At 45.4% G+C, this 23837-nt stretch overlaps 1 protein-coding gene across 1 annotated transcript in view; it reads left to right on the top strand.

The window, feature by feature from the left end:
• The window catches only part of ZNF804B (zinc finger protein 804B), an 825765-nt gene that overhangs the window by 761428 nt on the left and 40500 nt on the right, over positions 1-23837 (top strand). The window contains exon 3 of the mRNA XM_029587048.1: positions 15511-15645. Within this exon, the coding sequence (XP_029442908.1) occupies positions 15511-15645 (135 nt within the window). The remainder of the gene's footprint in view (positions 1-15510; positions 15646-23837) is intronic.

Below are 23837 nucleotides of genomic sequence, written 5' to 3'. Positions count from 1 at the left end.
CAAAGCCATCAGAATTTGAATCAGGAGAGCAATTAGAGCAGGGATAGAGCAATCAGTTCAAATTAATTTCAAATCTCCCCCACATTCAAGCAGTGTCAGTTCAATTTCAATAGTCCAAATGGCAACTGAAGCTCACCTGATGTGGTCATTATTTAATTAGAATCTATGTGGCCAGCAGGTCAAAATTCCAACCTTTCACAGCCCACATCAGGATGGCATTGTTGTCTTGTTAAACTGGAAAAAAAAGAGCCCTCATTTGGATAGTCACTTCACATTTCAATGCCGTGTAGTTTATTCTCCAAATCAGAGATTAGTTCAACTGCTTAGATTAGAAAAACTATTTGCTGCCCAAATGAGAACTTGCCAAATCTGTCTTGGTTTTCATTAAAAATGCAAACAGCTAATATTTTTAATGTGAACTGGTTCACTTATTAAATTCTAACAGTGGAGAGTCTGACCGAAAAATCTTCCAATGTACCATTCAAACCAATTTATCATCAATTCAGAAATTCAGACATAGTAGATGACTGAAGATAAAGAGCTATTGCCCCATCCAGTCTGCTCAGTTATTTCAGTTCAACTGTTAAGGGAAGATCCCAACTGCCACTCATATAAGTTGTCCACCCGTGGAATAGCTCTCCTTATCCATGTCATTTATTCTATCTTCCTATTTGGTTCTATACAATCTTGGGTAGATGAGCCTTATCTCTCATGGGCTAATGAGTGACTGCAGAGAAAAGCAGGGCAGTCAAACTCTAAAAACAAAAGGAATAGGAGTTTCATATATGGTATAAAGCTTTGGCAAGGATTCAATGGGGTTAAGTAGCACAATAACACAGAGGCCAATACTCAACTGGCCATGTGCAGATAAAATTAGCCAGACAAATTTGTGCAGTTAATTTCTATCAGGATATTCAGCCTGAATATCACGGCTAATAATTCACATGAGTACCAAAACCAGTTAGGCTATTGTCCAAAACTTCAGCCTCCTCATGCATTTAGAAGAATAAAGTGTGAGTGTATAAAATATTTGTGTAAAGGGTTGGTGTTTGGTAGAAAAACGTGTGAGTGTATAAAGGGTTTGATAAGGGGATTGCATCTGGTAGAATTAATTTAATGTTGATGTTTGCATAAGAGGATTGTGTTTTAGTGGGGAATATTGTGTTTTAGTGAGAAGCAGCTTAACAAAGCCTATTTGAGGAACAGTCATTTACTACCAACTGACCAACTAACACATTTTCTGCCAGTGTTGCTGCTTTAAAATTGCTAAAGATGAGTCAAAAGTTTTATATGTCATAGTCTATGATCCAAGGAAGAGAATCAGGGTCGTAATTAATGGTGCATATGTGTGTGTATTGGGGTGAGAGTAGAAGGGTGAGATGATTCAGTATAACAGAGTACATCATTGAGAAGATGTAACTGTCAGAGATGGGATGAGGTAGTAGAACTTTTATTGCTGCCTACTATTTTTTTTTATTTTATCTTTATACAATTTTACATAATTTGACAAGACAAACTCTTGCCAAATGCCATTTCCGTCCTGATTCAAGCCCTCAAATGGAGGGGGTAGGAGATACACTACCTAAGGTAATTTGCAAATAGCAATATCAAGGAAATACAGACTGCATCAGTAGCTTTTACAAAGATTGTTCCATATTACAGGAACTAGATTCATTGTCTCTGGATACTGTGGAGCTTGGGGGTACTTTCCTTGTCAAGAATTGAGACAACTATGTGGGGGGGGGGGGGGTCATAAACACATAGGAATTGCCTTTGTGCTTAATTAGGCACTTACAGGGATACTTCAGGAAAAAAGCCCCCCCCCCCCCAGTTGTAATACCTGTGGTCTCATGAGGAGAAAGGTCTTTCTCCTCTTCAGCATCTCCCGTGCAACATCCAGGAACACCCTGACATTGCATCCCAAAAATAACACATTTCTTTTTCTGAGAAGCTTCAATAACCACTCTCTATCTGGTTCTAAGGTTAAGCTACCAATCAAAGTTGCTGGTGTTGTTATCTCAGTATCAGAAGTCTCTAGGAACGCGGAGATGTCCAAAGGTTGATCACTAACAGGGACCAAGGTCGTCATCCCTCCATCGCCAATTCTCCTTCACCGTGCTCGCTCGGTGAAGCGAGCGAGCGATGAAGGAGAATCGGCACGAGTTAAATGAAGTAGCAGAAGCCAGAATTTGAAGTAATGGGACCACGGAGGATGTATGTGAAAGAGTGCTGAGATTATAGTGAATCCCCTGAGGCAGGACGCTGTCCGAAACACGATCATGTCGGGAAAACCAATGGATGAGTATTCAAGTTTTTGGCTTGTTTGGTATATATACCAGTTTGAACCAAAGTTGGCATTTAATTCAGAGGTGGCACTAATAATTCAGTATGCAGTGGAAAAATGGTCTTTTTAAAAAAAATGGATATAGAAAAATGGACATAAAAAAATGGACATAAAGAAATGAGAGAACCTGTTGTTAAAATAATAAAGTAAAAGTGACCCTACACCAGTTTAGAGCCTGAAGTGATTACAGACTCTGAGAGTAATTGGCCCACATATGAAACTTTGATGTTGGCAGTTTAAGATAAGAAGGTTGACCAGTTGAACCATTTGTGTTTTGTATTGTGGATACATAGATTAGGGTGACTGGAGTACAGTGACATTGGGGTGAGATTTGTGATAGAACAATGGATAGCCATGGCAATTGGCAGGAGCAAGAGATGGCAAGAAGGTGAGTATCACAGAGGAAGGATGGTATTAAAAGCCCGAGGAGTGTTTCAGTAAGTTTTCAAAGGAATGTGTGGCTAGGGCAAGATGAAAAGGGGGCAAGTACTGTAGGGGAAGGGGATTTGGCAAGAATTTTTGACACAGCTGAAGTAGTAGAAGAAGCACCCTAAGATTTCAAGACCAACTTGGAATGGCAGCAGAAGCAGTGGAGCTGGTATATCTGTTGTGACCGCTGGCCGCAGCCGCCAGCGGCAGGCCCAGCTGATGTCATGTCATGCTTGGTTCTCTACCCCCGGTATTCTCACAGCGGTGGCCAGTCACTGCCACTACGTTCCTCCTGGTTCCCTGCACTCCACGTGGCGGCTGGGCCACCGCCGACCAGCATTCCATTCCTGGGCCTCCATCTGTCCTTCCTTTAAAGGGACAACGGTGGGAACTCCAGGCTCGTCCCCGGCTGATGACTTTAATGGCCTGGGATATTTAAGCTTCACCTCTAGCCACCACTAACTGACTTGGCAACAAGTTCCTTGGTTCCTTTTGGTGCCAGTTCCTTTTCCACGGACCAGTTGTTCCCGCCTCCGTATCTCTGTGACTCTCCTTCCGGGTTCCTGCTTCAGTACTTCCCGCTCTGCGGGCCCTGGCTCAGCGCTACTTCACTTGGACTTTCCCTCAGTGCTTCCCACACCTCGAGGCCAGCCTTAGTGCCACTTCGCCCGGCACCTGAACTCCTCATCTCGAGGCCACGTCCATGTGGTCCTGCTCTGGTCTCATCCGAACTGCAGTGGCCTTGCACTCCTTTTCTCCTCATCCCTCCGAGAGTGCTCCTGTCTCGAACTATGCCTAACCTCTCGGACACTCTCTGCATCCACTCGCTTACCCTCTATGGGACCAGGCACACAGAGGCGCTCCTAAGTCCTGCCGGCCCCGCCACCCAAGGGCTCAGTCTGTGAGGAACGAGGGTCGGTGCAGGTGAAGTCCCAGCTTGCCTCTGATCCCAGCCAGCCTCGCCTCCCGACGGTGGGGACCTGTGGGGCCCTGCCCGTCAGGTAGCAACAACCCCACCTTGGGCCAAGGGTCAACAGTTCCCAACAATATCTTAAGAACTGGAATGATAGGAGCAGAACAAGGCAGGGAGAAGGATAAGTTGTAAAACCCTCAAAGGCTTTTGCCAGTGCTTGCAATTGTACAGAGTGGTAAGAAAGAGTGAGTGGTAAGAATGGCTTGGAACAGCAGCGGCTGTAGTGGTGTTGGCAATGGTTAATACTTTTTTAAAAACTGGACTGGTAGGAGCATAGAAGTGCAGCAAGAAGTGTAACTGTAACACCTCCAAAGTTCTGTTGTTGTCAGTTTCCTGTAGCTTTTGGGAAAGCAGAAAATGTAGCATTCTTAGGAACTGCCAATTTTATTTGTAACTATGAAGGATCTTGAGCCTTTCTAACTGTTTTGAAATAGGCAAGGTATGCAAGCATGGTCATAAAAGTGCATTTAAACTTGACAGATGGTATACACATCTCCAGGAGGAAGACATTACGTTCTAGATTGTATGTGACATTCCAGAGGGGATTGTAGGTTAAGTTTTCCTTTTGAAAGAGGATACTAAGTTCTGTAACACAGTGGAGAGGCCTAACGAAGTAGAAAGAATGAAAAGTAATTGAAGAAAGCTTAAAGATTGATTGAAGATTTGGCAGGTAGACTTTGATGCCAAGAGGTGTAATAATCCAAAAGAGCTGTAAGCAATAGGGGGTGGGTGGGAGGGAAAGAAATAATTATGTGCACTTACCAGAGAAAGATCTTGGGGGTAATAGTGTCTGGTAATCTGAAAGTGGTGAAGCAATGTAAGAAGATGATAGGTAAAGCCATAAGGATGCTGGGCAGCATAAAAAGAGGGATAACCCATAAAAAAAAGGAGGTGAAAATGCCCTTCTAAATGACCTTGCTGAGGCTTCACCAGGATATGAACACTGTGCTATGTTCACAGTTCTGAAGTTTGTAAAAAAGGATAGAAACAGTAGCAGTCCATAGATAGGAGTCCAAAATGGTGGGTTAGCAGAAAGTTAGTGGAAGCGTGGCACAGATGGCAGTTGGGGACACAGAAGTACTCAGCAATGGGTGTTTTCTGGCCCTTAGACTTGCATCTCGGGCCTGGGAGGCAGCAACAGTTTGTTAGTGGAAATGTGGCCTAACTGACAGTGTTGGGGACACAACAGGACTCAGCATTCAGTGTGTTGTGGCTCTCAGACTGGCATCTAAGGCCTGGGAGGCAGCAGCAGTATGTTAGTGGAGTGTGGCCCAACTGGCAGTGTTAGGGGGGCACAGCACATATCTTTAAAAATGGCGCGGGCCATCCAGTGCTCCTACCATGTGACGGGGGCCGGCCAATGGCACGGATACCCTGTCACATGGTAAGAGCAAAGGGCCATCGGCGCCATTTTGATTAATGGCAGCCGACGGCCTTGGAGCGGGAGATTGCTCCCGGGACCCCCACTGGCCCACCAGGTACCTGTAAAATGTTTTTGGGGGGTCGGGAGGGTGGGGGAAGCAAAGGGATTCGTTTTAAAGGGTCAGGGTGGGTTTAGGGGTTATTTTTGTGTGCTGTTTTTCCCGCCCTCCCCCAAAATGATAAGAGAACCCCCACGAACAATATCGTGGGGATTTCCTATCGTTTCGGGGGAGCCCCCGATTTCTGACGATTTTGAAAATATCAACTATATTTTCAATCGTCCGAAGCCCGATTCACATCCCTACTTTCAATGGGCACACTCATTGGTAGGCAAGAGAGACAGAGCTGAGCTACTCTAGTTAGGTCTGGCCAGACACCGGACTTGTGGGACAAATATGCCAGAACATTGTTTCCATGTCCATGATGATCTCTGAGATATAGGGTTTTACAAAGATTTGAGCTGCCATTTCCTTTGCTAGTGTCAGACATGTGTCTTTCTTCCCAGCTGTTTTCACCATTGCCTGGGACAGAAGTGAGGACTGTTTTGAGGGAACCTTGCTTTGATGTTTTACAGTGGAGGAAGGAGTGCTAAATGTCAATGACAGGGTGCTGCTCTGACTTGCACTACTGTCTGATCTACCCAATAATGGTGTTTCCTCCTCTGTTACATCCCTCATCTGACTCAGCCTGACACTCTAGTTCACAGATCTTCTCTGACAGCATGATTTTCATTTGTGTCAGATTGTTTGCCTGCAGGGCGAGTCTCCCTTTCACATGGAGATCCCATACGGGTAGATTTTCAAAAAGCGCGATTTGGCGTACTTTTGTTGGCGCATCAGGCGCAAACAAAAGTACGCTGGATTTTAGCAGATACGCGCGTAGCCACACGTATCTGCTAAAATCCTGGATCGGCGCGTGCAAGGCTACCGATTCCATATAGCCGGCGCGCGCCAAGCCGCGCAGCCTACCTCCGTTCCCTCCGAGGCCGCTCCGAAATCGGAGCAGCCTCGGAGGGAACTTTCTTTTGCCCTCCCCTCACCTTCCCCTCCCTTCCCCTACCTAACCCACCCCCCCGGCCCTATCTAAACCCTCCCCCTTACCTTTGTCGGGGGATTTACGCCTCTCGGAGGGAGACGTAAATCCCCGCGCGCCAGCGGGCCGCTAGCGCGCCGGGACGTGACCTGGGGGCAGGTCCGCCCCGGACCGCCCCGGGCCGTAACCACGCCCTCGGACCCGCCCCCGAAACGCTACGTCCCGCCCCGAAAACGCCGCGCGGATCGGGCCCGCCCCCGACACGCCCCCTCGGAAAACCCCGGGACTTACGCAATTTGGCGTACTTTTGTTGGCGCATCAGGCGCCAACAAAAGTACGCTGGATTTTAGTAGATACGCGCGTAGCCGCTAAAATCCTGGATCGGTGCGCGCAAGGCTACCGATTCCGTATAGCCGGCGCGTGCCGAGCCGCACAGCCTACCTCCGTTCCCTTCCCATACCTAACCCACCCTCCCGGCCCTGTCTAAATCCCCCCCTTACCTTTGTCAGGGGATTTACGCCTCCCGGAGGGAGACGTAAATCCCCGCGCGCCAGCGGGCCGCTAGCGTGCCAGGACGCGACCTGGGGGCGGGTCCGGAGGGCGCAGCCACGCCCCCGGACCGCCCCGGGCCGTAACCACGCCCTCGGACCCACCCCCAAAACACTACGTCCCGCCCCGAAAATGCCGCGTGGATCAGGCCCGCCCCCGACACGCCCCCCTCGGAAAACCCCGGGACTTACGCGAGTCCCGGGGCTCTGCGCGCGCCGGTAGGCCTATGTAAAATAGGCGCACCGGCGCGCAGGGCCCTGCTCGCGTAAATCCGGGCGGATTTACGCGAGCAGGGCTCTTAAAATCCGCCCCATAGTGTAGTAAGCATGTATGTGGGATTTCTAGTGAGAGGTCCTAGTATCTATGTCTCCTGATGTTCCAGGGACTCTAGACAGTGCAGCACCTCAGCTCTCATTCTCTCTTCCTGCTGAAAGCTCTTCAACTTCACTAACAGGATGTTTACTATGGGGATGACATAACCCAAGGTGGTGCTCCTCCATGGCATCCTTAAAGAGCTTCAGGATTTTTGCAAGCTGTCTCATGACTGCCCCATCATGATGCCCTAGGTAACATTGCACACCTATCTCCATTTCCAGAGACAGATCATACAGAGGTGTCTTCTGCTCCACTAGCTTCTGCAGCATCATGTAGGTGGAATTCCAGTGGGTGTCCACATCTTGCTTGTGAGGCATCTCTAAATCTTCCTGCTTTTCACAGAGAAGCCGCACCATGGCCTCCCTCACTGCTAGATGCAGAGTGTGAGTAAAGCATCGTAAACCCTGATATCCCTCTTCAGATACTGTGTTTATCATGTTAGAGCCATTGTCAGTAATAAAGAACCCTGTATTTAGTCTTCTGGCTCTCTGATCCAGCTGCCAGCCCTTAAGCATTTCTCTAATGGCTACTAAAATATTGGCTGAGGTATGTGTCTCATCTACTAGGTGAGTATTCAGCAAAGCCCACCTTCACCCTGATGCTCCATCCCCTATGAAGATACTGCCTGCCCCTAACTCAGCCAGGTCCCACCAGTGTGCTGTCAGAGAGAGGAAGGAGTGACAAGCTTTTGTGGCTGTCCAAATGTCACCAGTGAAATGCACATTGCTCCCCCGTACCTTTGCCAGAAGCACATGGATGTGACTATGGAAATGATTGTACAAACTGGAAATTACTTTTCTACTGAAAGTGGTCCTGAAGGGCAGTTTATAGTTTGGTGCCAACACCTGCAGCAAATGCCTACCTGCAGGGGCTGATCATCTAAAGCGACCAACTTGTCAATGCTCCTGGTCACCACTTTGGATGCTACCTGCCTCTTTCCCTGTGACAGTGCCACCAAACGCCACCCAATTTCCTTCATTGTGACACCTCCATTGTGGGGTGTCACTTCCTAGCTATAGGTGGGGCTGCTGCTGCTGCTGCTGGCCTGCCACTTGGCTGGTAGAAGGAGCCGAAGGCTTGCAGATGGGGTCCCCTGGCTACTGCTACTACTATCCCCATCTGCATATTGAAGGGTATTCTGCTTCTTCATGTGATGTTCCATCCCTTAATTACTTAAATGACCCAGTTGCTTGCCTCAGCTGATCTCCTTTGCACATAGTTTACTCCTTGTACTTAGTTTACTTCTTGTACATAGTTGACTTATTATACAGTTTATAATTTCTTTGTATTTTTACAGTTCCCTGTAAAGCATGTTAAGCTAAGTTCATGTTGAATGTAAATTGATGTGATACTCCCAATGAATGTCGGTAAATAAAAGCTTTAAATAAATAAATAAATAAATAAATAAATAAATAAATTACACTGAGCAAAGTGTGGGGGCTCCCTCATTTGAAAATGCCTGCAGATCACAGATTTCTTTCATGATCCCTTCCCTCTGTCTGCATCCTTGGGGTGGATGATGCTTGAACTGAAGTGGCAGTCAAGGCAGATGGACCCTGAGGCACTGGGGAAGAGGATTCACTCATTCTCAGTCCCTGCATTGTTAGTGTCACCTGTCTTCCTCACCAAAGCCAGCTCCTGCCTCTCTCTCTCCTCTATCACTGAAGTGGAGGCTAACACAGTACTGACTAATCCTCCTAATAAAGGGTCTTCGGCCCTCAGCTCTCCCATCTCTTATTCAGGAAATCTTTTCCAGGGCAATTCTTCTCCCTCAGATTTAGGGGAAGAAGCTGACAAAACTGCTTTTACTTTCTCTTCTGCACTAATGGATTGCGCTGCTGGTGCTGTAGGTTTTAGAACTTGAACATCTACTTCCAATGGCACTGGTGGTAGTGGTATCCTGCTAGTGCCTGCCCTTTCCCTCTCCTCTGACACAACACTGACAGTCCTGGTGATTAGTACAGACCCAGACAGACAGAGAATAAAAGCCTGTCTATCTTGGACACTGTATGGCATAGCTAACGTAGCTGCTGCTGGTTCACTAAAATAAGTCCAATATCAGCCACAGCTATAGCCACAACGTTTTCCTCAAAGGGGAGAGGAAGCTTGTAAAAAAAAAAAAATACAAACCTTCCTTTGTCATTGGGAGTGACAGTCAGCTGTTAAATAAAATAGAAACCTGTGCAGATGAACACTGCAGCTAAAAGGATTGGAAATGTTTCTAATGTTAAACTAGAAACTGCAGAACTGTTGATCTGAATTCTGTAGAAGAACACAACCGTCAATACAACAGCTAAGGCATCCTTCTCCTTCCAAAGAAAAGAACATAAGAACATAAGAACATAAGAAAATGCCATACTGGGTCAGACCAAGGGTCCATCAAGCCCAGCATCCTGTTTCCAACAGTGGCCAATCCAGGCCATAAGAACCTGGCAAGTACCCAAAAACTAAGTCTATTCCATGTAACCATTGCTAATGGCAGTGGCTATTCTCTAAGTGAACTTAATAGCAGGTAATGGACTTCTCCTCCAAGAACTTATCCAATCCTTTTTTAAACACAGCTATACTAACTGCACGAACCACATTCTCTGGCAACAAATTCCAGAGTTTAATTGTGCGTTGAGTAAAAAAGAACTTTCTCCGATTCGTTTTAAATGTGCCCCATGCTAACTTCATGGAGTGTCCCCTAGTCTTTCTACTATCCGAAAGAGTAAATAACCGATCAAAGGATCAAATGCAGCTTTCAAAATACAAAAGCAATCAGAAGTAAGGATCAATCACTGGATACACAGAGCAGTGATTCATTGATTTAGAAGAATGCTTCACTCTTATAAGTTCATTTATGTTATTTATCTATTTATTTATTTATTTAAATTCTTTTAATATACCGATGCTCAAGACCAGGTCTTATCGTACCGGTTTACAGTGTAACTGGGGGAAATCAATTAACAACTATGCAGAAAGTAAAGTTACATTAAACAGGGAGCAAGAACCTGGGAGTTGGAAGACAGGAAAGATATATAAACGAATACAACTGGAGAGTATTAAAAAACAGTTAAATAAAACAAAAGAGTTGCGAGTCATATAAAGGTAGCTGAGATTGGCTGTATATATCATAGGCAATTATTAACATATTGTTTCCTGAGGAAGCAGGGATCATGGGGAGGTAAGTATGGGGGGGAGAAGGGATGGTAGGGACTGGGAGGGGGGAGGGAGGGTAGAGGGTAGGAAGGTGAGAGTCAATGTTAGTTGATCGAGGTTCATTCAGCGGTAACCTGGCTAAGCTTACCGCTGAATGAACCTCGATCAACTAACATTGACTCTCACCTTCCTACCCTCTACCCTCCCTCCCCCCTCCCAGTCCCTACCATCCCTTCTCCCCCTGGACTGAATTTGCCATCAATTCTCATCCAGTAACATCCCCTGGATCAACACCATTTGAAGTGGTTTACGGACGACTACCACTATCACCACTGCAACTTCCATTATCAGTGTTGTCCCCGGCAGCTCAATCTACTGCCAAAGATATTCAACAACTTTGGACTCAGACATAAGAGATGCTTCTTAAAGCAGGACTTTGAGTTAAAAAAGAATACGATGTTCACCACTGCAAAGCTCCAGATTTCCAGCCTGGTGACAAAGTCTGGCTATCCACTAAGCACTTAAGACTTAAACTACCTTCAGCTCACTTTGCTCCACGCTTCGTTGGACCATTTCCCATTCTCCGATGATTAGGCAATCTCTCCTATAGTCTGAAGCTACCACCTACATTGAAGATCCACACTGCATTCCACGTCTCATTATTGAAGCCATTGATCCATAGTGAGTTCTCCAACAAGACACCTGAAGCTATACCTATAGATGCAGAAGAAGACATTGAATACAAGGTAGATGCTATTCTCGATGTGAGTAAAAGAGGCAGAGTATGGGAATACCTCCTATCATGGGAGGGTTATGGACCTGAAGAAAACTCTTGGACTCCTTTGGCTAATATACTGGGTAAAGAGATGCTGCAAGACTTCCATAGATTGCATCCTCAGAAACCAAGACCTGTTAGGAAACAGCATGGATGCCCTTTGAAGAGGGGTACTGTTGCATCCGTCGGTGCTAGACGGCTTCGCCCCATTTGCCTCACCTTGTTCACGGCTCCTCCCGCTTACCTAGGAAAGATGGCTACCACCACGTCTACAAGCCAACCTCTCCGGCATCCCCAGAACTACTATGGTACAGCCTCCCGCCATGCTCCTCCCAGGTACCTACTAGGGTGCGCGCGTGCGCGCCACCCACGACTTTATTCCAACCTTGGCGTGAACCTCGGGGGCGTCCCCCTTTGCTGACATCACGCCATCTGGGTAGATAACCTATTCTAATTTGCTAGCTCGTTGAGTTAGCAAGGACTCAAATCCGTTCCTATCTACGCTACTCTGCCGCTTCCGTGCTGCTGCTGGAAGCTCTCTCCCTCTGCCCTTCGGGGTAACTGCTAACCTGGGTACCCGCTCCTCGGGAGCTCTCTGCTTTATTTCAGGTGCCTTACAGGGAACAGGTACTCGCTCCTCGAGGGCCTGCTCTCCCTGCCTCAGTGCCTGCACTATCTTCTTCATCCTGGTGGAATCACATATTTACAGCAAACATCTAGTGAGTACTCTAACTCTCAGTCTATCTCATCCACAATATTACCTTGCTAGGAAACCTGCTTTGGAACCTCCCTATACCAACATAGTGAGAAGGGCTCCCTCTTCCAAGGTCCCTGAGACTGCTACTACCAGACTTCCTCACTACTGCAACCTCTGGTGGTACTCATCAAGCTGTATAATAAAGAACCAACTTTGTGTTTGTGCATTCTGAGTCTAGCCCAGTACTGTGGCTCCCCATGGGGCTCCTCCCCATGGGCGTGGTCATCTGCCACAGTACCCAAGGATCCACCCAAACACCACTTAACCATAACCCTTAATTAGGTGTTTTATCACATCAAAGAGTAGTTTAGAGTTGAAGATATCTCCATGGATCTGTTTAGCATAATAGTCTTTTTTTGCTTTATTGGTCATAGATCAGTGTTTTGTTAGGTGAGTTTTATATTTTTCTAGGATTTCATCTGATTGCCATTTACAACATAATTTCTCAGATTTTCTAAGGAGCTGTTTGGCATGTTTTAGTTCTTCATTATATCAAGGTTTCGTTTATATGGAGGATATATTTTCTATATTGAAAGTTTTAGTCTGGATGGGACTGAGATTATCAGCAATATCATTTGCAATTTGGTCCCAGGATTCAAATGCTGAGGTGGCATTGGATTGCTGTAGATCTTGGAGCTTCTTTTCTAGTAAATCGGCAAGTGTTTCAAGGTTGATCTTTTTTCTGAAGGTGAAATTAGGCTTATTGTCAGTAGTTTTCAGAGGAGGCAATATTGGCAATATTCAAAATATTGGCAATATTCAAAATGGCGCCGGCCCTACCTTTGCCCTCACTATGTCATACGACCCGTATGACATAGTGAGGGCAAAAGTAGCGCCGGCGCCATTTTGAATATTGGCAATATGGCACGAGTGTGAGTGCGGGAGGTCGCTCCCGGACCCCCGCTGGACTTTTGGCAAGTCTTGTGGGGATCAGGAGGCCCCCCCAAGCTGGCCAAAAGTCCCTGGGGGTCCAGCGGGGGTCCGGGAGCGATCTCCTGCACTCGTGACGTCGGGTGACAGGAACCAAAATGGCGCCGGCGCTACCTTTGCCCTGTCATATGGTAAGGGCAAAGGGCCACTGGCGCCATTTCTATTAACGCAGCCGTGGCCCGAGAGCGGGAGAATGCGGGAGATCACGCCGGGACCCCCCCACTGGACCCCAGGTAATTTAAAACATTTTGGGGGGGTTCGGGAGGGTGGGGGATTTGTTTTAAAGGGTCGGGGTAGGTTTTAGGGTTGTTTTGGTGTGCTGGTTTTCCCGCCCTCCCCCGATTTATGATTTTTTACGATTTAAAAAAAAAAAAAAAACATGACGATCAGATTTCCCTCCTCCCTCAGCCAAAATCGATCGTTAAGACGATCGATCACACGATTCACATCCCTACTCACCAGGCCTTCCACTACATGCCAGGCGTCACGCCAAGGTACGGCGTCTTCCTTTATGCTAGCCAAGCCCATACGCATGCGCGCACGGCCTGCCCCAAGACTTGTAGGGCCGAGGGCGGGACCGTGTTCCTCGGTGCACCCTGAATGAGCTACGATATAAGGAAGTTCCTGACTTCACTTCCTTGCCATGGAAATCGGGTTAGTACTCTGCTAGATTGCCTTCGCGTTTATTCCTGTTTGTTCCTAGTCTCGTTCCAGGATCCTTCTGTTTCAGTTCCGTTTCTGACTTGTTCCTGTATCCTCGTTCCTGAGTACTGCCTGTTCCTGTGTTCGTCTATCTGCCTTCCCAGGTAGTACCCTCGGACTGACTTCTGGAATTGACCTCGGCTTTTTCCTGACTCGTCTGTCTTGTCTGCCGCCTTCCTCAAGACCCAGCCTGTTCCAGATCTACTCACCTGTCTGCCGCCTGCCTCTAGACTTCTACTTGCCTCTGACTACACCTGATCTCCTGTATCTGACCCTTGCTTCAGTGACCACTCCTCGGACTGATCTATGGACATTGACCTTTCGCCTGCCTGACCATGCCTCCAGATTCTGACTCTGTTCCTCGCCATATCATCACCAACTCTGTTCTGGTTCTCCCTGCTCCAGCTTGAACCTGACCACGCTCCTTCTGTGTCTGTGGGCACGCTGGACTATCATTCTCCCAGGAGATCCTGTGAGGCCCACCTAAGTCCAAGCGGCCCGGGTCCCTAAGGGCTCCTCCCGGGGGACCCTGAGCTTCCAGTGGTGAAGCTCCACCTAGCCTCTGTCTCCTTCAGTGCTCCACCCCCTGGGGGCCAGTTACCTCCTGTTTCCTTTCAAGAGCCATTCCACCCTTGCCCCAGGCCAAGGGTCCACCCCCGAGCGCAACATAGCACACACTATCTGGACTTACTATGCACTAATTGGACTTAGTACACACTAACTTGAATTTAGTACTCATTAACCATAAAATTAGGAAAAACATTTTTTAAAATTCAACAAACCACATTCAAAATGAAATCAAGCAAAAAAATGACACAAAACGAAAACAACACAAGAGAAAAATCACTGCACACCCCTAATAAGAAAAAAACAAAACAAAATAAAACATAAATTCCCCAGTGAAATCTAATTTGGCTGGAAATCCTTCCCCAAAAAATGTAAGAAACGTTTTTGACCTGGAGCTGCATATGCCTATATTGATGCCCAAGTTCCCAATCTTTCTCCTGCCATTTTAAACAATCAGTTCACATTTTAACTACTCTAACTAGTTTATTATCCCACTTGCCATTCTGTCCTCTAGTTCATTTAAAAACACAAGGGTTGATTTAAAAAAAATCTCGTGTGCATCCATGTGCTTGTTTCCCGGTGTGCGCACATGGACGCAGCTATTTTATAACATGCGCATGTCGGTACACGCATGTTATAAAATAGGATTCCCGCACGCATGTGGATACGTGTGGCCTCTTCCACACGTGGGGGGTATTTTTAATTTACTCATGGTGATGCGATTTCGGTTTTTCCTAGTTCCATCCCAGTCCACACTAATAAAGGAGCGGACTGGGAGAGAACGTTCCTAACCCTATCCCTAACCCTATCCTTCCTCCCTTTTCCCCTCTCCTCCCTGACCCCTAAACATATCCCAATTATCCCCAAATTATCCTCCGGAACAGAAGAACCTTCCATGTGCCGGCCGGCTGCCGGCACACACTTCCCTGGGACAGCATCTAATGGTGCTGTCCTGGCCTGCCCCCCACCCAAAGTGCTGTCCCAGACCCCAGCCCCTGACCTGCCCCTTTGTTCAGGCCCGGCACTTTAGTACATGGCCCCTGACTTTCACGCACGCAAGGCTTTTAAAATTGTCCTGACATTGAATAGTACTGGTCCTTATACTGATCCTTGGGGCATTCTGCTATGTAGCCCCTCTAGTTTAAGAACTGACCATTCAATCCCAATCACTGTTTCCTTTGCTTCATCTGGTTATTGACCCATATCCCATAATGTATCAGTTAACTGAGTAATCTTTTGTGTGGTACTTTACTGAATGCCCTTTTAAAGTTCAAACATACTATTTTGAGCTGTTTTCAATTTCAAAAAATTCTAATAAATTTGTGAGATATGACTTGCCTTCCCAAAATTTATGCTGGCTATTCCTAATTCAATCAAATCCTTTTGTGTTTACTTGATAATTGTCTCCACTATCTGAACTCACTGAAACAGCATTTACAAATTGGACTACAGAACATGCAGCGAGCAATGGAATACTCCATTATAATGCTTTCCATTTCAATCTTTTTATGCAGAGGTTGAAAGAATTAAAACAAAGGGAATTTGCTCGTAATGTTGCCTCAAAATCGTGGAAAGATGAAAAAAAGCAGGAAAAAGCACTCAAGCGACTCCATCAACTTGCAGAGCTACGTAAGCAGTCAGAATGGCAAGTATCACATGTTTATCTAAGACTTTTAGAATGTTCCTTATTCTATGTCCATGAAATAGTGACTGACACTAATACTCACTGTATACAGCATGCTAAACAAATGCTGTAGCTCATCTTAAGTTATTCCTATTGTTAGAACTCTCATGTTGTAGAAACTATAAAACTACATATTCCTGAACTATTTTCCATCTGAAGTATTTTCAGCACTCTTAAATTAATTGGCTTTTAAGAGAGTGATTTTATAGTATTTCATCTTTTGCCCTATTCAATGAACCTGAATAAATAAACATCTAGGGCTCTACAACATAAACAGCTTGTTCAGCTAAATTGGGGATATAACTAAACAAGCCACCAGGAGTAAAAAATGCTGCTACTCTGAGCACTTCAGGCTTATCAAGGTACATTTTTAGCCAGCTAAAACTTACCCAGATAAATCGTAAGCATACTGAGATAGGACTTACTTTTCCAGATACCTTACAAGACAACACCATTATTCAGTGTTATCTAAGTCCTAGATTCATCATTTTGCTATAAATTTTGCGGGCCTAATGCCTGCAATAAGGAAAAGGGACATTGCTAGGCAAATTTTCCGGTTACCATATTGCACAGCTATTTCATAACAACATGCATTACATGTATTGCCTACCACATCTCACCCTGCATTACTGCCCAGACAGGTTTTATTGCATGAGAGTGAGTGAGCGAGTGAGAGAGAGCACCTCAACACAGACATGTGGGTCAGTTTACTATTTATATCAGTGTAACAGTGGGAACTTTAAACTCGGGTTGAGGGGGGTTGGGGGTGTTGAAGGCTTGGCAGGTAGTTAAAAATATACAGCATAATACGCACCTCTGAATATCTGGTGTCATTAGGAGCGCTGAAAGTTGAAAGAAACGTAAATTTCTCTCTCTCACTCCCCCGCCCCCATGCGGGCACAATGCAGGGAAAATAGGTGGTTATTTCCAGCGATAAAACACGTTATCACATGCGATAATGTGCTATTGCACGCATTAACTGCCGAACATTGCAATAAACTCCCTGCTAACTCCTCCCACATGAATAACGAATGCATAATTTGCATATTAACTGCATTGCAGTAATAAAAGTGTGTGTTAGGGCTAACGCAGGCATTAACCCTTATGGCAAAATGCTGAATGACCCTGTTGGTTATCTGGGTAAGTCTGTTCGTCCTGTGAGCAGTCGCAAAGTTATCCAGAAAACGTGGAGGTTATCCAATTGTATTTAGCAGCTGTATTCTGCTGATTATTGGGCCGATACAGTACAGTGCACTCCGGCGATACAGTACAGTGCGCTCCGGCGATTGGACGCGCGTTTTGGACGCGCTACCTTTACCCCTTATTCAGTAAGGGGTAATAGCGTGTCCAAAACGTGCGTCCAACCCCCCCCCCCCCGAACCTAATAGCGCCCGCAACATGCAAATGCATGTTGATGGCCCTATTAGGTATTCCCACGCGATACAGAAAGTAAAATGTGCAGCCAAGCCACACATTTTACTTTCAGAAATTAGCGCCTACCCAAAGGTAGGCGCTAATTTCTCTGGGCACCAGGAAAGTGCACAGAAAAGCAGTAAAAACAGCTTTTCTGTGCACTATCCTACTTAATATCATGGCGATATTAAGTCGGAGGTCCCGAAAGTTAAAAAAATTTGAAATAGGCCCGCGCCTCGCGGGTCGAAAACCGGATGCTCAATTTTGCCAGCGTCCGGTTTCTGAACCCGTGGTTGTCAGCGGGCTCAAGAACCTACGCCGGCAAAATTGAGCGTCGGCTGTCAAACCCGCTGACAGCCGCCGCTTCTGACCAAAAAGAGGTTCTGGGGAAAAGGCCAGGGAAGGCCCATAAAAGCAAGCATTGCTATTTCATTTTGAAATCCTCGCATTTATTTTCAAGACTTTAAGCCATATACTCTGCAAAGCGTGCAGATTAAAGGCTCTCCACTGGTACCAGCTGCCATGAATTTTTAAAGGGAAACTCCACAAAGCACCCATGGAGCTAAAGCAGTAGGGTTATTCTGAAAATTTACTTCATAATAAATAGAAGTAGTGTCAATTGTTTTACAGAAATTTAGAAATAAGAACAATTTTCATTAGAAGTATATTTGTTGAGCTTAGTGAATAAAATGTCTCATGTCTCATATCTGAAACATTTGGCTCAGAGATTCTGCAAATCATGTAAAAGTCATAGAAGCACTATTAATCCCCTGTTTTAATTTGTGTAATACAAAGTCAGCTTCATTGCAATATGAATAGCTCTCATTATCCTTTTTACCTTATTTGGAATCTTTCTCCTGACACCACCAACATCTAGAAATGGGTGAATCAGGGAGGGAAGGGAAGGATGAAAATAATACTTACGAGTCTTTTATTTCTTTTATCAGAACACTTTTATATTTAGCAAGAAATAACAGGAGTTAGAAAATTGTTACATTTATGCTGAGGTATGAAAAATTCACAATAAAGGGTCTCATAAATATTGTATTCTTTGCTTAGTCCTCAGTCTCTTACCAAATAAAGTGCCAATCACAGAGGACCATTCTTTGCATAAATAATTTCTCTATGCATTCTATGCTTAATTTCCCCACACATAACATGCCCAGTATCTATATACCATGTACTACAGAGCTAATTACTAAAGCAGGGAACTAAATTAGAGAATGTGGAAAAGAGTTGTCATCTGAATGTAAGCCTAATTCATGGTAAGGGTTAAATCTTGCTGGGGCCATAAAAATCTCGGGGCTAATTTACATTCACCAGTTGTTTTTCTCTAAAGAGTGAGTTATTCATCTCTTGGGGGGATGGATATCCTTCAAGATCCAGGGCATCCTATTATGTTATTATGGCTTTTTGGGGCAGATTTACTGACAAAGCAGGCTGGGCTCACCGGATGGATGTTCAAATAAAAGTTTACTGTGATTGATTGCAAAAGAATTAAGATGAATAAATAATGAAGTATCCAGTTACATCCAGGTTATTCTGCAGTATGGGAGTAAAGAACTAAAGTCTCTTTACCTCTGTGGAGGTGCACAGGGGCTTGAAAATTGCTTGTGCTCCATGGGGTAGAATGATAATGGTCCCAAGTTGCCTGGGGTGTCCTAGATGTGGATGAATCCCCTCCCCGTAGTACCTAAGGTCGAAGATAATTCCCAATCTTCAATCCTGGCAGTGTCCTGTCCTGGGATGTAAACTCCTTTGTCCTTCTCCGTTCTGCAAGTCTCCTCTCTACACTTTAGTGCATGGCATCCCTTGAGGTAAGCCTTCCCAAAAATAAGATAAGGAAGAGTGGCAAATAAACCCCAAATTTCCTTCTCAAAGTCAGGTAGACAAATGTTTAAAAAAATTCTCTCTCCCTCTTGATGGTCACTACCACCCCTTCTTGGAAGGGGTAAAAAAAAGTATTCAGCTCCCTCCTGTTTTCCCTGGGCAGGGGAGCAACCCTCCAGAAAGGCACAGGTTTTCCCTGGAAAAAGACTCCAAACTCAGAAAAAAGGAGAAATGTCTTCCTCTCTCAACTTCTTTTCCAGCTCAAAATAAAGAGCGGGTAAGGCAGTGCCTCTTCCCTCCTGATCTAAGCTGGGGCCTAAACTGGGAGAGCACACCAAAACCTTCGTAATTCTCAGAACTAAAACGCCAGACTGCCACACTCTGCACTGTCCTAGACCTCCTTTGTGCACCAGGAGCTCTCCATTTCAGCAAGCCTCTGGGGAAGTGCTGTTTAAAATGGCTCGTCCCTCTTCTTCTAGCTAACCTAAAGGCTGGGAGCTAGGGCCATCTTGTGGAGACCCAAAAAGCCTCTACATGAATAATAGACCACAGCTATGATCAGGCTCACATCTTCTTCAACAGGTGACTTATTTAATGAAGACACAGTGATATATATTTTATATCATATATACTACAACCTTGTGGGACATTGGAATATAGTAACTAGTAGGGGTGTGCATTCGTTTTGAACGCATATGTAAAACGCAACTTATATTTTTAAAAGAGAAAAAAAAGGTTTGATGCACAACGCATCGCGACTTCCAATTTATTCAACATAGCTATGTTGAATACGTTGAACCTAAATAAACACTTAAACCCCCCACCCTCCTGACCCCCCCAAGACTTACCAAAACCCCCTGGTGGTCCAGCGGGGAGTCAGGAAACCATCCCTGCATTCCTTTGCGATTTCCTCACGGCGCCGATAGCCTGTGTCACAGGGGCTGCCTGTGCCATTGGTCAGCCCCTGTCACATGGTCACGGCGCCATCTTGTGCTTCTACCACGTGACAGGTAGGTCATGTGGCAGGAGGTCGCTCCGGGACCCCCGCTGGACCCAACCGGAACTTTTGGCCAGCTTGGGGGGGTCAGGAGGCCCCCCCAAGCTGGCCAAAAGTTTCGGTTGGGTTCAGCGGGGGTCCGGGAGCGGAGGCGCGGAGGAGCACATGACGCCAACGTCACGCCGACATCACGCCGACGTCACGTGCTCCTCCGCGCCTCCACTCCCGGACCCCCGTTGGACCGAACCGGAACTTTTGGCCAGCTTGGGGGGGCCTCCTGACCCCTCCAAGCTGGCCAAAAGTTCCGGTTGGGTCCAGCGGGGGTCCCAGAGCGACCTCCTGCCACATGACCTACCTGTCATGTGGTAGAAGCACAAGATGGCGGCGTGACCATGTGACAGGGGCTGACCAATGGCAGGGGCAGACCATGTGACAGGGGCTGACCAATGGCAGGGGCAGCCCCTGTGACACAGGCTATCGGCGCCGTGAGGAAATCGCAAAGAAGTGCATGGATGGCTTCCTGACTCCCCGCTGGACCACCAGGGAGTTTTGGTAAGTTTGGGGGGGAATAAGGAGGGTGGGGGGGGTTTAAATTTTTATTTAGGGAACCGGGAAACGTATGGACAGATCCACAACTTATGGATTTCTCCCTACTTTCATATTGAACGGAATCGACCCTCACCTTCAACGTATCAACGTTTCAATGAAAACTTTTTGCCTGCACATCCCTAGTAACTAGCCTTTATATCAACAAGATGACACATCTGTACACCTAAGACAAAATATTATGACTTGTGCCTGATCTCACCCTTCATAGGTGCCGTTAGGAATGTCTTGTTTTCAAATGAGTTATCCCAGATGTCCTAAGTCATGCGCATCAGCAAAAATGAACATGAAAAAGGAATATCCAGTTTCTGATACATACCCCAGTACAACTAAAACAATTCTCTTTCATAGAACAAGTATGCAGAAGTGAAATCATACTCCTACCCTTCTTATATTGTCTTTTATTTAAATCCTTTATGTCATCATCTCTATCAGGTTTGTAAAATTGGTAAGATATCTTTAAATTCCTGTGCAGTGCTACCCTTGTGGTCACACATGGGACTGTAATACCACACACTTTATGTAATTTTCTTAACTGTCTGACTGATTATCAAAAAATATAGCTGTAGGACTGTGTCTCCTTTTCTGTGACCAAAGGCCAATCTCTGACTTGTAGCTGGTATGGCAAGACCACAGGGGTCCTGAAAAAAGTACTCTGGTAAGCTCTCCTGCCCATGCCCATAATATATTATTATTTGTTTTCTTATATTTACGCTAACTGTGTGCGTCATGGGGAAGTCAGGAAGAACATAATTAAAAGTTGATGTGTCCTCTCTCTGCATGAATATTTTCATAGTTTGTGAGTATAGGTTTAAAGTGTACCTATTTGTTTACTGACATGGTTTTCCTCGCTTTTATTTTTCAGAATAATCAATGATGGAGAGGTGACTTATTCTTAGTGAGAGGGCCTGGCTCGGCTACCCTGCCTGCTGCCCCCTGCCCCCAGGTTATGTCATTCAACCAAACATGGAAGAAAAGGGAGTTTCCTCAGGGTAGCTTGGGCTGGGTGGGAGTGGGTAAGTTCTGGTAAATCCTGTATAGCTGGGTGGTAAACAAATAGTTTTCTGCTTTTTTGGAATGTTTATATGGCTGTGTCTGTCTGCATGTGCAAATGCAGGTACTGTACTATCTGTCTGTAGAACATGTTTATCTGACAGCATGGCTGCCTGTGAGCCTGCAACTTGGTGCCACAGTTGCATGATACATGCATGTGGTTGTTGGTGTAAGTCAATTATAATATGTTAGCCTTCTGTTAGTGTTGAGAAAATCAGGGGTCATCATTCAATCATTGAAGTTATGTTCTCTGCAATGTTCTTTGAAGTTCTACTATTTTTCTATTATATAATTCCTCTCTTTTTTCCTTTATTTTTGCAGCATGAGAAGGAGGAAAAGATGACGTAAGAGAGGAAAAGCCTTAGCACTCTAGTTTCAGCATGCTAGAAAAAAAGAGAAGAGGGACCATTATTACTCTCAACATTCAAAGAAGATACAGCATATACTTATTCAATTTTTCTTGTATTTAGATCTGATAAATCCACAGTCTTTAGTTTTCCCCAATCCCATAGCTACAGCAAGGATCACAAAATATGGACCTTGCTTTAAGATTTGACAATTCCCACAAAATCATGGGAAAACAAACAAACAAAAAGGGATCCAGGATGGAGACATGCACACACATGGCTTTTCTGCTTCCTCACTGGCTGATAGTTCCAGTCTTCCTCCCCCCAACCTACTCAAAGCTCAATCACCCTTATCCTATTCACTAGTTTGCTTTTCAATCAATCCATCCATTCAGTCAGTAGGGCAAAAAAAGAAGAGTGATGCTTCAAGCTGCATTCTCTTTCTCTGCTAATTGAGGCTAGACTCACAGTTAGAATCTTGAACAATTTTTAGGGTTGAGAACCCAGTTCAGTTGGAGAGCCCCCATGGGAACTGTCCAGGACTCCAGGGGCAGACAAGACTAGAGGATCTTTGGCCTATACCAGCCACTTTCCCTGCAGGTTGAGCCCTTGGGTTCTGGTGGCTGGCAGGACTTGAATAAGGAAGGAGACCTAAGGCTAAAGCTGGACTAGAATCCGGAGTAGAGATGAATGATCTCAGATGAAGCTGAACAGACCTGGGGATACAGGCTGCAGGACTGTAGGCTGATGTGAGACAGGACTGAAGACAGAAGTCAGAGTAGACTTGGGATGCAGGCTGTAGGGCTGGAGGCTGATGTCTGGCGGGTCTGGAGCTCAGATAGGAACCAAGGTCAGGGGTGGAACACTGGAACAGTGGAACAAAACAGAGGTTACTAATATTGGCAAGCTTGAGACAGGAGACTTGGGAGTCATGGAGCAAGGCTTGGGAGCCACAGAGCAAGTTTAAAAACAAAAAGGCTTAGGAAAGCCACAAGGCAAGCTTGGAAACAGGAAGGCTTAAGGAAGCCATTAGCAGAAGGCTATGGAGAGCCACAAGGTATCCAAAGACAAGAAGGCTTAGGAAAGTCACAAGTCAGAAGGCTAAACAGACCCACAAGGTCAAGCAAGGAGCCATATCAGACTCAATGTCAAGGACCTGAGTGTAGACTGAGGCAGGGCTAAATAGGCAGGGATTTGCTGAGTCATGAGTTCACCTAGACTAAAGCTGAAAAGAGGGTAGGAGCAGCTCCTGGAAGTCCTCTGGTGGTTGGGAGGCTGCATGATAAGCAGAATCATAACAGCAATATAAAGTATTCTGTCATACCCTGTGTGGTTCAAAGTACAAATCTTAATGTATGTTTGATTTAATAGAAAAAACTAGGTTAATTCTTATTGTCCTTTTCCCCTCCCACCCACCCCAAGCACATTCTTTGATGTATAGACTTTTATTACAATAAAGAGGACAAGAGGAACATTTTTCATAACAATAATCAATCAAGAAATTAGATAAAACAAGAGAATAACGAGCCCATATATTTACTTTTGTTCCCTTGTAGATCAATAGCAAACTAATATTAAATATACGTAAATAAATGTAAAGGACTTACATTAAGCATTCCTATTCCCTTAGCAATCTTAATTAACTAACAACTCAATAAAATCATCCATTGTACCTGAAGACTAGAGGGTGGCCAATGTAACCCCAATATTTAAAAAAGGCTCCAGGTGCGATCCGGGTAACTATAGACCAGTGAGCCTGACTTCAGTGCCGGGAAAAATAGTGGAAACTATTCTCAAGATCAAAATCATAGAGCATGTAGAAAGACATGATTTAATGGGACACAGTCAACATGGATTTACCCAAGGGAAGTCTTGCCTAACAAATCTGCTTCATTTTTTTGAAGGGGTTAA

This window comes from Rhinatrema bivittatum, chromosome 2, assembly GCF_901001135.1.
Source record: "Rhinatrema bivittatum chromosome 2, aRhiBiv1.1, whole genome shotgun sequence".
Classification (NCBI taxonomy): domain Eukaryota; kingdom Metazoa; phylum Chordata; class Amphibia; order Gymnophiona; family Rhinatrematidae; genus Rhinatrema; species Rhinatrema bivittatum.
This window is presented reverse-complemented; position numbering and strand designations above follow the sequence as displayed.